Source organism: Ochotona princeps, chromosome 26 (genome assembly GCF_030435755.1).
Source record: "Ochotona princeps isolate mOchPri1 chromosome 26, mOchPri1.hap1, whole genome shotgun sequence".
NCBI classification, from domain to species: Eukaryota; Metazoa; Chordata; class Mammalia; order Lagomorpha; family Ochotonidae; genus Ochotona; species Ochotona princeps.
The window spans coordinates 16,506,339-16,523,740 of NC_080857.1; the positions used below are offsets into that span (position 1 = coordinate 16,506,339).

Sequence of the window (17,402 nt, forward strand, 5' to 3'; positions counted from 1 at the left end):
GGTGTTTGGGTTCTGTTTTATTTTTTCACATGGAAAACCCACTTGTTTTAACTTCCATGAAGGAGGCAGTTCATTCTCATTGGCTTGCAATGCCACCACTTACTGACTTTATATTCACAGTGTGCTCTTCTGGGTTTTCTGTTCTGAGCCATTTCATTCCTGCTTTGGTCCGAATCATACACAGGCTCACATTACTCTCTGAATAGATATGTATGGTAAGCCTCATTATTTGATAAGGTGATTCTCCTGTTTTTAGTTTTTCTTCAAAACTGCTTCAGTTCTCAGTTCTTCTGAATTCTTTGTTTTCCTACATGAATTTTACAATCAGTTTGTTAAGAAAAAAACTGTGAAAGAGAATAAAAGAAGAGAATAAAAAAAGGGAGGGAGAAGAATGTAGGACAGTTAAAGGACTGGTATTTTTACCATACTCTCATCATTGGATTTTGGGAACCCAGTGAGTTTTGTTCAACTTTAGCACTATTTGAGATGGTACGTTTATTTTTTTATAGGTGGAGTTTTTATAGCATTTAAATCATGGTTGATTGAACCTAGCGTGGTAGCCTAGTGGCTTAAGTCCTTGACTTGTATGCACCATGATCCCATATGGGCACCAGTTCTAATCCCAGCGGCTCCACTTCCCGTCCAGCTCCCTGCTTTAGCCTGGGAAAGCAGTTGAGGATGGCTCAAAGCCTTGGGACCCTGCACCCACATTGGAGACCTGGAAGAAGCTCCTTTCTCCTGGCTTTGGATCGACTCAGCTCTGGCCTTTGTGGCCACTTGGGGAGTGAATGAACAGGCGAAAGATATTTCTCTGTGTCTCTCCTCCTCTCTGTATATCTGCCCTTCCAATAAAAAATAAATCTTTAAAAAAATTGTGGTTGATTGCACTTTAGAAACCAGCTGTTCTACCAAAAAGAAAAAAAAAAAAAAGCAAAAAAACCAGACTCTCCCATTGACACATAACTGCCTTGAAGGAAGGCTGTTGGATTCCTTTTGGCAAACGTTTCTGCATGTGTCAGTTTTGGCCCAGGGAGTGGGATGATAAAGCATGGATGTGACCAGCAAGGCTTCCCCTGTCCCTGTCGGGGAGTGTCTGGGAGAAGGGAGGGTCTGGCCACCTGGGTTCTCCAGTGGGTTCTCTTGCAAATCCAGAGGCAGGGTGAGAGGGTGAAATGTCAGGCTCTGAGCGTGTTGGAGCTGCAGGAGAATTCAGACCAAGGGCAGGACGTGCGGCAGAGCTGTGTTTGTGCCCCAGCCTCCTGACCTGCCCGTGTGCTCCTCTCAACACAGGAAGCTGCTGCAGGGGCGATTGAGCAGCACTTCAGAGCAATAACCTTACTGTGGGCCTGAGTGCCTGGTGGTCACAGGACGCCTGTCCCTGGCAGGGGCCAGGCTAGGCACACGGGAAGGTCGATGGAATATAGTGATGTCTACATTCCACATTAGACACTGATAAAAATGAGATACTCTATCCTGATTTCAGGGAAATCTGTGCACTTCCTGCTTTTTTTTTGTATGACACAGTTCTGTAGGCTCTGGGATTTCCCTTAACCCCTCCCCAAGTCCTCCTCCCCATATTGATTTCCTCTACATTATTACAGTAGTATATTTCATAAACAGTTATAATTCCGTCATTGAGGGCATGGACTATGCAGAGGGACTTCCTACTTTTCAAAACATTTGACCAAAGATGGCATTTCTGGAAATATATGTTTAGAGCGTGGCACAGCTTGTGGGATTTGGACAAAGCTCCAGACTATTCTCTCTGGTATGTGTGGAATGCAGTAGAGAGAGGCTAGGACATTTCAGTAAAATTCCAACAACAGTTTCCACAGGACTCATTGGAAGGAGCAACAGTGTGCAGCGCTTGGACATGTGTAAGCTTCATTCACTCAGTGGAGAAGACAGTGCTAGCAGGTGTGTGCTGCAAAATGAGTGCCGCGTGTGGAACATTAATGTTTGTTTTTTATTTATTTATTTATTTATTTATTTATTTTTAGATTTATTCATTTTATTATAGCCAGATATACACAAAGGAGGAGAGACAGAGAGGAAGATCCTCCGCCCGATGATTCACTCCCCAAGTGAGCCGCAACGGGCCAGTGCTGCGCCGATCCGAAGCCGGGAACCTGGAACCTCCTCCGGGTCTCCCACGCAGGTGCAGTGTCCCAATGCATTGGGCCGTCCTCAACTGCTTTCCCAGGCCACAAGCAGGGAGCTGGATGGGAAGTGGAGCTGCCGGGATTAGAACCGGCGCCCATATGGGATCCCGGGGCTTTCAAGGCGAGGACTTTAGCTGCTAGGCCACGTCGCCGGGCCCTGTTTTTTATTTTTTATGTAAGATTCCAAGACGACCCACTAGGTGGGCAGGTTATGCCATCTTACTGTGATACGCAGTTGGAATGTGTTCATTTGCTCAGTCCTGCTTGTGGGGCTGGCGTTCTGGTACAGTGGGTTAAGTTGCTGTTTAGGATATCAGCATCACGTATCTGAGTGCTAATTTTAAGTTCTGGCTGCACCAGTTGCAATTCAGCTTCCTGCTAATGTTGTTAGGAAGGCAGAGGAAGATGACCCAAGTACTAGGACCTTTGCCACCCTGTATGTGACTAGCATAGGATTCCTGGCTCCTGGCTTTGACCTGGCCCAGAGCTGGCAGTTACAGGCCTTCAGCAATGGAAAAATCTCCCTTTCACTCATTAACTTGCTGTGTCTTTCAAATAAATACATTTTAAAAAAACAAAAAATCATGCATGTGATTTTATATTCATATCAGTAATATAATCCTCTCCCTGGAGCAGTGGCTTTGTCATCACTGTGTCATTTTGTAGTGATTCTGTGTCCTTGGGGTTCCTGAACGCTTTACTCAAGGTCATTGTTTCTTAGTCAGTTTACAGTATAATCAAAACCTGTTGTTTTAATTATACTGTTGTTGAGACAGGATGCAGCACTTAATTCAGGATCTACTTTGAGTATGATGGATATCATTAAGACAATTGAAAAAAGCTGAATGAGATTAGACCAGATCTTAGTATTGTATTGATTTCTTGATTTTATGCTTATTCTATAGTTCTATAATAGAATGCCCCATTTTAAAGAAATACGTATAGAAGCGATAAAGCAGGGGTGGGGAACCTTTCTGTTAAGGACTTTTGAATATTTGCGGCATCATTCACAGGCCATACAGAATTATTAACTTAAAAATTAGCCTGCTGTCAATGTGTTGAAGTTTGAATTCTGTCTGCAGTTGCCTTGACAGAGGTAGACCAATATGATTTTGCAGATTTTATACAGCCTGCAGTCCAGGTATTCCTACCTCTGTATTAAAAGGTGAAGTAAAATCGTAACTTGGAGTGATGCATGACTAGTTCAGGAGCAAAGTTCATTCCACTCCACCCTGCTATTAGTACCATTTAGTTTTTCTTAAAGCAGTTGAAAGTTTGTTGTTTACATTAAGTTCCTTTACCTCTGACTTTCTGCACATGGTTTTAAACCTCTGATAGTTCCCTAAGGCTTGTTATGAAGTATGCAGCAATCTGGCCAGCTTCTGTTTTTATTTCCTTTCTTTCTCAACTTTTATTTCATTTGATTTGATTTAGGATTTACTTATTTGAAAGGCAGAGTGACAGAGAGGGAGAAAAAGACCACCAGTTCAGTGGTTCAGTTCCCAGATGGCTGCAGCAGCCAGATCTGCTCAGGCAGAAGGCAGGCGCTGGGAACGCGGTGCTGCGGGGACACCAGCAGCTTCCTTCCCAGGTGCATGAATAGGGAGCTGAATCACAGTGGAGCAGCCCAGCGCTCTGACTTCAGTTGCTGGTGTCATAAGAAGCCATGTAGTTTGCTACGGCACAACACTGGTCCTTGTTTTCTTCAGCTTCAGAGGCAGCTAGCTGCTTTCAATTTTAACAGATTCTTTAGTTATCGCCGTGTTTCTAACTTAATCTGCAATGTTACTGCATCATTTTTTGAAGATTTATTTATTTTTATTGGAAAGGCAGATACACAGAGGAAGGAGATACAGAGAAAAAAATCTGTCCGCTGGGTCCCAAGGCTTTGGGCCATCCTCTGTTGCTTTCCCAGGCCACAAGCAGGGAGCTGGATGGGAAATGGAGCAGCTGGGACACAAACTGGTGCCATATAGATTCCCTGCACATCGACAGCGAGGATTTAAGCACTGAGCCATCTTGCCAAGCCCAGTATCTGCTTATTTATTTGAAAGAGTGACAGTCTGAAGAAGAGACATATATCTTCCATTTGCTGATTCACTCCTCAAATAACTGCAGTGGCTAAGGCTGAGCTAGTCCGAAGACAGGAACGTGGAACTGCATCCTAATTTCCCGTTTGGGTGACAGGGGAGCAAGTATTTGGGCCATGCTTCTTCACTGCCGGCTGGGAGCATTAGTGCAGAGCTGGATTGGAACCTGAACTTCTGGCCCTCAAGCAGGTGCTGTGTTCCAGGCAGTGTCTTAATGTGCTGTGCCACTGTGCAGACCCTCTAGTATTTTTGATTACCTAGTTGATAGTGTAACTCTCAAGTTAGAATGACTAAAAGATGTATCAAGAATCCACATGGTAAACCCAGACTTTGAAATGCACTTTACAGGAATTTATAGCCGTGTTTTATATGAAAGCTTAATCTCATTGATAATCTACTTGAGAGTATCAGATCTGCCCCTTTTAATTATGTAATCAGCATAACTTAATTATAGCTTCCCCGTAAGTTAATTATTCCTTTGCCATTTCCCTGCTTTTGAAAGGGCAGCGAGATAAGGTGTATTTTCATTCATTCAGCAAGTGAGTTGTTACTTTCTATCGTAGTAGCAGCAATCAAAGGAAAGGTTACTATGTGTTAACCATGGGATCATCTGGGCATTAGATGTGTGTAATGCAAAACAGGACTGGTGCTTTCCCTAGTGGAATATTAGACACAAATGCCATGATTATAATTTTCAGTATTAGTTCTTAAAGATCAAATAATTTTGTTCTGTTTGAGTTGTAAGATTTCCTGTGTTTGGGAGATTGGCCTGTCAGTGGGCCCGTGCATTCTGCTCTTGCACGATCAAGAGTCACTGGTATTTGGACTGAAGCGACATTCCAGAAATTACTTCATGGTTAAGCCTGAATTCTGTCATCTTTAATAATAATATATTTAATAAAGCTTGAGTAAAAAGTAAATATTTATTACATATTTGTTATTTTAAATATATTTATATATCTTAATGATTATTAATATATCTTTACAGTATTGTGTTAAATATTTATAATATATTGTGAACAATATAGTATATTGTTATTGAATAATAACTATTTAATAAAATATTTTAAAATGGTTAAACCCGGGTCCTGTGAGCATCCTTCCCTCCCTGACCTGGCGCTGGTGGGGAGGGTTGGGGTCAGGAGGGGCTTCTGTGTCCTGTACCTGATCCAAGTACAGTTCATTCATAAGTAAGAACGAAACAGAAGGAAGTGTAAAAGATTGATTTATGCATTATGGCTCTTCTTCTTTTATGTAGGATGCTTTTAAAGATTTAAATTGAGCAATAATATACCACTCATGATAACTTTGATATAAATTTATGTCTTTGAGATATTTGTAGAATTGAAAATTGAGACTTGATGAGTTTAACCTCCTCCTTCCTAGGTAGTCCAGCAGTATGAATTTTCTTGGTCCTGTTGTTCTGGTCATGTCTGAAATCCAGATGGATATGATTAAAAGAGTTCCACCCACTGAATTCTTGACACACAGAGCAGCTGCTCGTTAGTTAGAGACCACAGGGCTCTGTAAGTTTCCTGACTTTTTAGTGATTGGTACATTTGGGAGTAAATCTTTCTTTAAAGTTTTTAATTATTGTTACTATTTTTTTGAAGGGCAGAGAAGTAGGGGAAGGGTGGAGAGAGATCTTCCATCTGATGGTTCACTAACCAAACGGCTGCAATAATCAGATCTGGGCCAGGCCAAAGCCGAGAGCCCAGAGTTCGTCCTGGTGTCCCCACTGAGTGCTAGGGGCCTGGGTACTCAGGTCATGTTCTGCTGGCTTCCCCAGCACATAGCAGGCCACTGGGTCAGAAGCGAAATAACTGGGACTTCAACCAGTGTCTACTATGGGCTGTCAATGTCATGAGCAGCAGTTTAATGTGCCGTGCTATACCAAACATCAGACCTTAAGTATAAGATACCGACCAAGTTCAACCCTCTGGGGAAAGAGATGGATGAACATTTAAACCTGTTCTGTAAATTGAAGCGGTGCCCAAAGATCCTATGTGTCTTGATTACCCTAGCGCCTTTTCTTTGTCATACGACTATGTCTTTCTCAGCTTTTCTGGCTCGCAGCATGCAAGCAGCTTCCCCAAACTAACGTTAAAGATATATTATTTTTTTAAAGATTGACTGATTTGAAAGATATTTAGACATATTTTGCATCTGCTGGTTCATTCCCTAAATGGCTGCAGCAGTCTGTACCAGGCTGAAACTTGACACGGGTACCCCATCTTGGTGGTCTCTCTATCAGCTCAGGGCCCAAGCATGTGGGGACATCTTGCACTGTTTCCCCAGGTGCGTTAGCAGGGAGCTGGGTCAGAAATGAAGTAACTCCAGTCAGTGTTCATACAGGTTGTAGCCATTCCATCCCAAATGACAGCTTTATTCTCTGTGCCACAAGGTCTGACCCTACTAACTTTTTTTTCCTTTTTTTTTTAAGAGATGTGTTTATTTATTTGAAAGGCAGAGTTGCAGAAAGAGGAGGGAGACATTTGCAGACAGAGGGCAGAGATCTACCTCCTGGTTCACTGTCCAAGCGGCTGCACTAGCTAGGACCAGGTCAGGCTGAAGCCAAGAGCCTGCAGCTTCTTCCGGGTCTCCCGTGTCTGTGGCAGGGGCCCAGGATTGGACTCGGAGCATCTGCTGTGACTTTCTTCAGGCCATTGGCAAGAAGCTGTGTTGGAAGCAGGAAGCTGGAAGTGGAGCAGCTGTGACTTGAGCCATCCCCCACATGGTTAACCATTGTGCCACAGTGCTGGCTCCAGCATTTCCTTTTAAAAGAAAAATATTCAGTGCATGGTTATCTCTAATCAACTCCTTTATAATAAAGTTTCAGAACTTTCAACTCCTGTCTTATTTTGCATTAAAAATGTATAAGTAATTTGAACTTTTTTCCAAGAAGGAAATCTTCTATCTACTCACTCCCCATATGCTCAGAACAGCCAAGACTGGACTAGGCTGCACAAAATCTAGACCTGCACTGTAGCAAGAAGGGGCCCCAGGATTCAAGCTATTACCTGCTTCTCTGTGTGCACATCAGCGGGGAAGCAGATTCTGGAGTGGAGGCAGAACTCAAACCCAAGCGTCTCCACCACCGTTTTTGAACCTTTCTTTGGAATTTCCAATCATTTCGTCTGTAAGCTGATAAAGTCTATGTGTTTTTTAGGATAGGCTTTCTTTTTGTTTATTTTTGTTTTCCTGATCATGACAAAGGAAATTATACTTTGTCTAGTCATAGAATTTCTTTTTTTCTTCTTTTAAATTAGTTTTTAATAATCTTATTTAGTTGATTAGGGTACAAAGGGTCAAGGGCTACAGGGTGAAAGAGGATAATACCATTGTTTACACACTAATATTATCATTTTTCCCTGTATCTGGGGTTAAAATATGGAACACTTCACAAATTTGCGTGTCTTCCTTGTGCAGGGGCCATGCTAATCTTCTCTGTATCATTCCAATGTTAGTATAAGTGCTGCTGAAGCGAGCACTAGTCATAGAATTTCAAGATTTCTTTCAGAAAGTCAAATAATGTGAAAAAGAAAAATCAGAACCCGGCGTGGTAGCCTAGTGGCTGAAGTCCTGCCTTGCGTGCACCAGAATCCCATATGGGCATCAGTTCTGATTCTGGCTGCCTCACTTTTCATCCAGTTCCCTGCTTGTAGCCTGGGAAGGCACTCAAGGACGGCCCAAAGCCTTGGGACCCTGCACCCACATGGGAGACCCAGAAGAAGCTCCAGGTTCCTGGCTTCAGATCAGCGCAGCTCCGACAGTTGCAGACGCTTCGGGAGTGAATCATTGGATGAAAGATCTTCCTCTCTGTTTCTCCTCCTGTCTGTATATGTGACTTCCCAATAAAAATAAATAAATCGGGCCCGGCAGCGTGGCCTAGTGGCTAAAGTCCTCGCCTTGAAAGCCCCGGGATCCCATATGGGCGCCGGTTCTAATCCCGGCAGCTCCACTTCCCATCCAGCTCCCTGCTTGTGGCCTGGGAAAGCAGTCGAGGACGGCCCGATGCATTGGGACACTGCACCCGCGTGGGAGACCCGGAAGAGGTTCCTGATTCCCGGCTTCGGATCGGCGCAGCACTGGCCCGTTGCGGCTCACTTGGGGAGTGAATCATCGGGCGGAGGATCTTCCTCTCTGTCTCTCCTCCTCTCTGTATATCTGGCTATAATAAAATGAATAAATCTTTAAAAAAAAAATAAATAAATCCTTAAAAAAAAAGAAAAATCAGTGATAGGCATTCTTCAATTTTTGATTGCCTTGGGTGGGGGGCAGAGGGCTTGGTGTTACTGTTCATTTGAAGTATGTATAATTTCTAAATTCTTACTTTTTTTTTTTATTGTATTTGAAAGGCAGTTAGAGAGGGAAAGACAGATTGAGAGAGATCTTCCATTTGCTGGTTTACTCCCCATATGGCCACAACAGCCAGGGTTGAGCCAGGCTGAGGCCAGGAGTTTCTTTTGGGTCTTCATGTCCTCTTCTTCTCCAGGTGCGTTAGCAGGGAGTTGTATTGGAAGCAGAGCAACTAGACAAGACCCGCACCCATAAGGGATGTCGGCATTGCTGCCAGCAGCAGCTTAAGCCTGCCATAGCACAACGCTCGTCCCTGAAATATTTATTTTGAAAGCAAGTATGTCCTTCTTAGATCTTATTGTTTTTTTTTTAAAAGATATATTTATTTTTATTTTGAAAGGCTGATTTACAAGAAGAAGGAGACACACACACAGAGAAATCTTCCATCCACTAGTTCACTCCCCAGTGGCCTCAGCGGCTGGAACTGAGCTAAGACCTTCATGTGGGTCTCCCATGTGGGTGCAGGGTTCCAAGGACCTGGACCATCTGCCACTGCTGTCCCAGGTCATGAAGCAGTGAGTTGGATGGAAAGTGGAGCATCCAGGGCTATAACTGGCACAGCTCCAAAGCTTTATTTTTGTTTGAAAGGTGGAATTTCAGAGAGAAGGAGAGACAGAGAGAGATCCTCCATCCACTAATTCACTCCCCAAATGGCTGCAGTGGCTGGAGCTAAACTGATACAAAACTAGGAGCCAGGAATTTCTTCTGGGTCTCCTCTCTGGGTTCAGGGATTGGAGCCATCCTTTGTTACTTTCCCAGGCCACAGGCAGGGAGCTGGACCAGAAATGGAGCGTCTGGGACTTGATCCAACATCCAGATGGGGTAACAAAAGCTTAACTTATTATGCCATGACGTTTGATCCCTCTCCCCGCCCACCCCCCCGCTTTTTTTTTTTTAATGAGTTTCATTTGTTTATTTTGAAAGTCAGAGTTAACAGAGGAGTGACAGAGAGGGAAAGAATCTTCTACCTTCTGGTTCACTCACCAGATGGCTGCAGCAGCCAAGGCTGTGTCAGGTAAAAGCCAGGAGCCAGGAGCCAGGAGTTTAATCTGGGTCTCCCATGTGGATCGTAGTTGCCCAAGCACTTGAATCATCTGTGTGCTTTTCACAGGCCTTTTGTAGGGAGCTGGATTGGAAGTGGAGGAGGTAGGACACAATGCTGGCCCTTAAATTATTTCTGCTGAAAAAAAGTATGACCTGCTTAGATTTTAGTGTCTCATTTGACTATTAGAGAATTCTTAGGGCTGATCTGACACAATCTGAGGAATTATGTTGTAAGCAGAAGGCTTTTCTTACTGTGATTGAAGTAAATATTTTTACTTCTCTTTCAGATCCATCATGTTACACAAAATGGAGGGCTGTATAAAAGACCATTTAATGAAGCTTTTGAAGAGACCCCCATGCTGGTTGCAGTACTTACATATGTGGGCTACGGAGTTCTCACCCTGTTCGGGTATCTTCGAGATTTCTTGAGGCATTGGAGAATTGAAAAGTGTCATCACGCAACGGAGAGAGAAGAACAGAAGGTAATTGCGGAGTCTGATTTTACAGTTGGATGCCTACTATAGAAATTTTAATGTTTTCACCCCTAGTATTTTCCTTTAGTTGATGAAAATAACTAGATTCTGTGAAAGCATTAATATTTAAAAAGTTTTTTTAGGTGAGAGTATGAATGACCTACATCTGAGAACCACAAGCTTGTTGAATTTTTGTTTTGTTTTTTTAGTGGTGAGCAAGGTAGCAAGGTTTAGCAGGAGTAAAGCATCCATCAAAATGGGTAGACACCTCTCTAGACAGAATCTGAGAGAGTATACGGCCATTCGGACTGGAGTAAGCAAGGTTACATGGGTTCATAGGAAGAATGCCATATGAGATCCCGGCGGATGCAAGGTGAGAACTTTAGCCGCTGAGCTACTGCGCTGGCCCCTTGACTAAAGTCCTTGCCTTGCATGTGCTGGGATCCCGTATGGGTGCAGGTTTGTGTCCTGGCTCCTCCACTTCCTTCCAGCTCCATGCTTGTGACATGGGAAAGCAGTCGAGAGCAGCCCAAAGCCTTGGGGACCCTGCACACACATAAGAGACTTGGAAGAGACTCCTTGTTCCTGGCTTCAGATCAACTCAGCTTCAGTCCTTGCAGCCACTTGCCCGGAACCAGCAGATGAAGATTTTTCTGTCTCCTCTCTGTAAATCTGACTTTCCAATAAAAGTAAATAAAGATATCTTTAATAATAATAATAAAAGAACCTAATGAAACAGCACTGTCTCTATTTTATTGATTAGAAAGGTAAAATTTCGGCCTGGTACAGTAGCCTAGTGGCTAAAGTCCTTGCTCTGAACACGCCAGAATCCTATTTGGGCACCGGTACTAATTCCAGCAGTCCCGCTTCCCATCCAGCTCCCTGCTTGTGGCCTGGGAAAGCAGTCGAGGATGTTCCAAAGTCTTGGGATTCTACACCTGTGTGGGAGACCCGAAAGAGGCTATGGGCTCCTGGCTTCGGATTGGCTCAGCTCCGGCCATTGTGGTCACTTGGGTAGTAAACCATCGGACGGAAGATCTTCCTCTCTGTCTTTCCTCCTCTTTGTATATCTGACTTTGCAATAAAAATAAATAGATCTTAAAAAAGTAATGTTTCCTGAAGTACCTAGTTCCATTGCTGGTTTGTGGGCACAAACGATTGAATTTCCAAAAGCTGTGCGTTCTCTTTCTGTTCACAGCTCTTACTGTGTCGTATCACAAGTTGTATTTATAGTCTCCCAGAAAGATTGTGTTCTTTTTTTATTTTATTATTTTATTATTTTATTTTGATCATTTTTATATGTTTGATTAGGGCACAAAGGGCCAAGGGCTACAGTAAAGTGGGTAAGACTATTGTTTGCACACTCTTTAGAACTGGACTTTTCTCATAGACACAGTGGACTGGATATCTGGTTCACAGATCAGCTCTTCTGCCTAAACAAACAAGACTAAAGCAGAATGTGGTGCTCTGTTCTGATGGAAGCGAAACTGGTCTGGCTTTTGTAGTGGTAAACAGAGACGGTCATAGTTGTCTCCAAGGAAGGGCTTTATTTACTTTGCTTGACTTTCCTTTGTTTATTCTTTTGTGTTTTTAGATTTCCACACAGTTTGCATGCATTAATAAACAGAAACAGGGGATAAAGTGTTTTGGCTTAGCACATAATCCTCCAGTTAGGATGCCTGTGTCCCATGTCTCACAGCACTGCAGTACCTGCATTTGACCCGCGGTGCTTGATTCCAGCTTCCTGTTGGTGCAGATCCTGGGACACAGGAGTGCTGACATAATTGGCTTCCTGCACCTGCTGGATTGAGTTCCTGGCAGGTGGTTTTGGCCCTCTTCCCGCTAATTTGGACATTTTGGACATAAACCAGGAAGTGGAAGCTTCTCCTGCTTTCTCAGTCTGTTTTGATCTCTCTGCCTTCTCTCTCAAATAAAAGTTCTTTATTTAAAAAAAAAAAGAGGTTAAAAATGCCTCATGTTACTAAAAGTAATCAGTTTCTTCTTTTTAAAATACGTGTTCATTTTTGGTTGAAAGACAGTTATTAAGTTAGGGAGAGACAGAGAGATCTTTCATCTACTGGTACACTCCCCAAATGGGCACAGTGATAAAACTGAGCCAGGCTAAGCCAGGAGCCAGGCATCATTCAGAGCTCTCACGTGGGTACCAGGGGCCCATTTTCCACTGCCTTCTCAAGCACGGTAGCAGAGAACTGGATCTTTGGAACTGAGGTAGAGCAGCCAAACCAGCACATGTGGAAACTGACTTGTAGACAAATGCCAGACCTTCAGCACTATAATGCCAGGCAGGAAACAGTTAGCATAGCTAAGTTCTGGCATTTTTCTTACAAAAATTCAACTCTCTGAGGAAAAAGGGGGCATGTTTGCTTCCTGAAGCTGAGTTACATGTGGTAAGATAGGCAGCTTTAGGTGTTGCTCTGGAAGGAGGTGCAGAAGAATGCACAGGGTCATGAAATGCAGATGCGGTGTGGTGGCTATTCATTTCACTGAGTGCGTAGCATCCGTAACCACTTCCTGGTTTTCTTCCTCATTCCATTCCCAGAGCAGCCCACGTTAGCTATTGTGTCAGTTCCTCTTTATAGAGATATCCTGCAAGGGGAGTGAGCCTCACAGGAAACTGAAGCACATGTTCACACTGATAAAAAGTGGTGCCCTGAGTTTCATAAATTGTATAAAATTCTTAGAATTCTTTACCTCCCAATTCTCTTGTTTTTGTGTTGTGTTTTGGATGAAAATGTTGCTTTTTTAAAAAAAGATTTATTTTATTTTTATTGGAAAGTCAGATGTACAGAAAAGAGGAAGATAGAGAGGAAGATTTTCTGTCTGATGATTCATTCCCCAAGCAGCTGCAACAGCCAGTTCTGAGCTGATCCAAAACCAGGAGCCAGGAGCCTCTTCCTGGGTGGGGTGCAGGGTCCCAAGGCTTTGGGCCGTTTTCTTTTTTTTTTTTTTTTAAAGATTTATTTATTTGTATTACAAAGTCAGATATACAGAGAGGAGGAGAGACAGAGAGGACGATCTTCCGAGCGCAATGACCGGTGCTGCACCAATCTGAAGCCGGTAACCAGGAATCTCTTCTGGGTCTCCCACACAGGTGCAGGGTCCCAAAGCATTGGGCCGTCCTGGACTGCTTTCCCAGGCCACAAGCAGGGAGCTGGATGGGAAGTGGAGCTGCTGGGATTAGAACCGGCGCCCATATGGGATCCCAGCGAGTGCAAGGCGAAGACTTTAGCCACCAGGTTACCATGCCGGGCCCATTCTTGAAAGATTTATTTTTATGCGAAAGGCAGAGTTACAAGAGAAGAGAGGCAGGAAGATAATCTTCCATTTGCTGGTTCACTTCAAGTGCCGTAGACAGCCAGAGCTGGGCCAGTCCCAAGTCAGGAGCCTTTCTGGGTTTCTCACATGGTTCCAGGGGCCTAAGGATCCGAGCCATCTCTGCGCCTTTCCCAAACCAAAAATAGGGAGTTAGACTAGAAATGGAGCAGCCAGTATATGAACCAGCACCCATTTGGGATGCTGCCACTGTAGACAAAGACCTGTGCCATGACACTGTCCCCTGTCCTTTTTTTTTTTTAAGATTTATTCTACTTATTTGAAAGTCAGAGAAAGAGAGATCTCCCATTGTTTGGTTCATGCCCAAAATGACCACAGTGTCTGGGACTGGGCTAGACCAAAGCCAGGAGCCAGGAGCTTGGGGCTCTTCCATGTGAGTGTAGTCACCCAGCTCAGGGGCCATCCTCCACTGCCCTCTCAGGCACACCAGCAGCAAGCTGGGTCAGAGTGGAGGAGCCTGAACTTGAAGAGTGCCCACGTGGGATCTGGCACTGCAGGTGGTGGTTCAGCCTGCTGTATGACAGAGCCAGCCTCAGTACTTTGTTCCTTTTTGTTGCTGAATAGTATTCTGTCTTATGGAGTGTTCATCTATTGATTTACTTCAGGAGTTTTTCACTCCTAGGAAGCTATTCCTTAGGACCAGATTGGAAATAAATTTTGCCGTTCAGCTTTTTCTACTAGTGCCAGTACTTACTGGGATTATTTCTTGGAGTTTTTGTTTAGAGCAACAGTGTAGCTTTTTAAACAAGCCTTAAAAAGCTTTTTCTTTTCTATCTGTCGGCTGGTTTTGGAATTCATATTTTCTTTGCATGCAATTTAGAACTTTTTTCTGTGAAGATTTTTTTTTATTGGGAAGTCAGGTATACAGAGAGGAGAGACAGGGAGATCTTCCATCTGTTGATTCACTCCCCAAACAGCCACAGCCACAGTGGCCAGAGCTGCACCGATCCAAACCCAGGAGCCCAGAGCCTCTTCCAGGTTTCTCACGTGAGTACAGGGAATTTGGCTGCTTTCCCAGGCCACAAAGGGAGCTGAATGGGAAGCTGGGCTGCTGGGATTAGAAATGTGGCCATGTGGGATCCCAGTGCATTGAAGGTAAGGACTTTATCTGCTAGGCTACTGTTACGGACCCAAACTTTTGTGGTTTTTTTTTTTTGTTGTTGTTGTTGTTGTTTTAAGTATTAACTGTGAATGTAAAAGTTTAAATGCTTGGTGGCCTGTCTGACACTATGCTGTGTGGCATAGAAGGTTAAGAACCTTTACGGATGCCTATGCCTTATATCAGACTGCTGATTTCAATCCTTTCTGTTTCACATCTAGCTCCTTGCTAATGCATCCTGTTAGGTTCCAGAAAATGGCTTATATCTAAATGGGAGAGCCAGGTGGAGTTTTGGGCTCCTGGATTTGACCTTACCCAGTCCATGCTGTTACAGGTATTGAGGAAGTGAGCAAATGAATGGAAGATCTGTCTCTCACTCTGCCTTTCAAGTAGATAAACATAAGCATCTTTTTTTAAAAAAAAAAAGATTTATTTTCTTTTTATTACAAAGTCAGATATACAGAGAGGAGGAGTGAATCATCGGACGGAAGATCTTCCTCACTGTCTCTCCTCCTCTGTATATCTGACTTTCCAATAAAAATAAAATAAATCTTTAAAAACAAATTGAGTACTATTTGGATGTTAAACTGGTAAAGGGGTTTAAAGTGGTTATTAAAATCAGAAAAGACCCTAACAGTAGGGCCTAGGTTGCTTTGTATCTAGGCAAGTGTTACACTGCTGGGAGAAAAGCAGCTAGGTGGGCATTCTGGGCCTGGTTGATGCCAAATTTGTGTTAATTATACCAGTGTGCCAGCATAATTGCTTATTTTTTTTTTTTAAAGATATCTGGGGGTCTGGGGGAGGAGCAAATAAAAAAGGTATCTGGGGGACAGATGCCTACATGCCATCAGATAGTCTGTGGACCCACACATGAATGTGCATGAGCCCTGGGTAGGCAGGCAGGGCCTCAGACTGGCACAGCACACTGCTAGAGGGCTGGGCTTGGGAATCTGCAAAGTCGTGGACATGGGGACTGTGGATTGTTCAGGGATGGGTCTGGAGATGTGTGGAAGGGAGGACTGCTGAGGGAGAATGTGACAGGTGAGGAGTGAGTTCTGGGGACTTCCACCACCCAGGCTACTGCACTTGTAGGTGAATCAGGGGGTTGAGACTGGATGGTTTAGAAGATGAAAACTGGAGGCCAAACCAATATGCCACTCACATAGGAGACCTGAGCTGAGCTGTTTGGTATTGACCAACACCTACCAGCGCACACAAAAGCCATGGTTAGGGGCTTGTCCGGCAGGACTCAACCACAGTGCCCACTAGTGAGTGTCAGGGCAGAGTGTGCATCATGTTAGGCTAGGTTGTGACACTAACCAGCTCACCAGAAAACCGGGTCGGGGAGCAGATTCTGTGAGGGATCTTGGCTCACCCCTGTGCAACTGCCATAGCAGCTGGTTTGCTCAAAGGCTGGGGGTAGTGATGGATTGAGCTAGGCATGACTGTGGAACTTACCAACACTGTGGGCATTGAGGTTGGTAACAGCCCAAGCTGGTCCAGGCTATAGCACCCCCCGTAGGTGCACCCAAGAATGGGATGTGGGGCAGGCCAGGCTGCAACATGTATGAGCACACACGAAGGCCAAGACTGGGGATACACAGTGCGAGGTAAGGGCCTAGCACTGCTGGCATGCATGAGATCTGGTCTAGGAGTGGGTCTGGTGGAGGAACTTGGGGAACTCTCCTGGTAGACCATCACTCCCGCTTGTGAGCATGTGAGTCAGGGCTGGGTGTTGGTCAGGCTGGGCAGGACTGCTTCACTGCACTGGTAAGAGCTGGAATGGGGGTGTGAAATGGGCTGGAGGTGGCTACAGTATCCCTAGGCATGGGTGTGGACAGGGCCTTGGGTGTGCCATTCTGGGCTATGCTCCAGCCTGTCTTACGCCACTCTGGTCTCTGTACTTACTGAACCATGCGAAAGCAAGGTCTGGGGGTGAACCAGGAGTGACTAGACTATAACAACCAATAATAAGAGCTAGAATGGGTGTGGGCTCATCAGGCAAGACTGCTGTAGCTGCCAAGACAGGAGGTAGACCAAGTCAGACTGAGCTAAGAACCTACCTGTGTGTGCAAGATATGTGACTGGGAGGTGACCTGATAGAGGAGCTTGGGAAACTCCTCTGTCAGGATACAGCCCCTGCAGGTGAGCATAAGAAGCAAGCTGGGAGCTGCTCAGACCAAGCCAGGTTCCACTGTTCGCCAGCATATGTGTGGGTCAGGTTTGGGGGTAGGCCAGGCAGGGTCAGTTCACAGCACCTACTGGCAAATGTGAGAACCAGGATGGGGTGCAGAACAGGCTGGGTTAGGCCATAACACCAGCCAGTTCACATTAGGGCCAGGACTGGGGGCAGTCCAGGCTGGGTTAGGTTACAATACCTACCAGAATAAGCTGGAACTATGTGCAGGCCAGGCTGAGCCAGGCTGCAGCACCCACTGGTGAATGCCAAGGTGAGGCAAGACGTTTCAGTCTGGGCTGCAGCTCCCTCCAGGATATGTAAGACCTGGGATGGGGGCAAACCCAGTAAGGGAGCTGCGGGAGCTCCGCTGCTGGGCCACTGCTCTCCCTAGTGAGCCTAAGAGCAGGTACTGGGGGGCAGACCAGGCTAGGGAGGACCATAAAGCTCATTGGTTTGCATACGAGCTGGGTTAGAGAGAGATACAGGCTGCACTTAGCAACCATATCCACTGGTGCATGCATGAGCTAGAGTAAGTGCAGAGTGGTTGGGCTTTGCTGCAGCATTGACTAGCAGGTTCTGTGACTAGGGGCATGTTCTGTCAAGCTAGACCGCAGAGCCGTCTGGAAAGTGCAAGACCGGGAC

At 44.8% G+C, this 17,402-nt stretch overlaps 1 protein-coding gene and 1 non-coding gene across 2 annotated transcripts in view; one reads left to right on the forward strand and one right to left on the reverse strand.

Annotated features, from left to right (window-relative positions):
• The window catches only part of SPTLC2 (serine palmitoyltransferase long chain base subunit 2), a 73,309-nt gene that overhangs the window by 12,794 nt on the left and 43,113 nt on the right, over positions 1–17,402 (forward strand). The window contains exon 2 of the mRNA XM_058655436.1: positions 9,943–10,137. Within this exon, the coding sequence (XP_058511419.1) occupies positions 9,943–10,137 (195 nt within the window). The remainder of the gene's footprint in view (positions 1–9,942; positions 10,138–17,402) is intronic.
• Positions 7,637–7,743, reverse strand: LOC118759827 (U6 spliceosomal RNA). Its single transcript, XR_004996411.2, has one exon. It is a non-coding gene; the product is annotated as a U6 spliceosomal RNA (small nuclear RNA).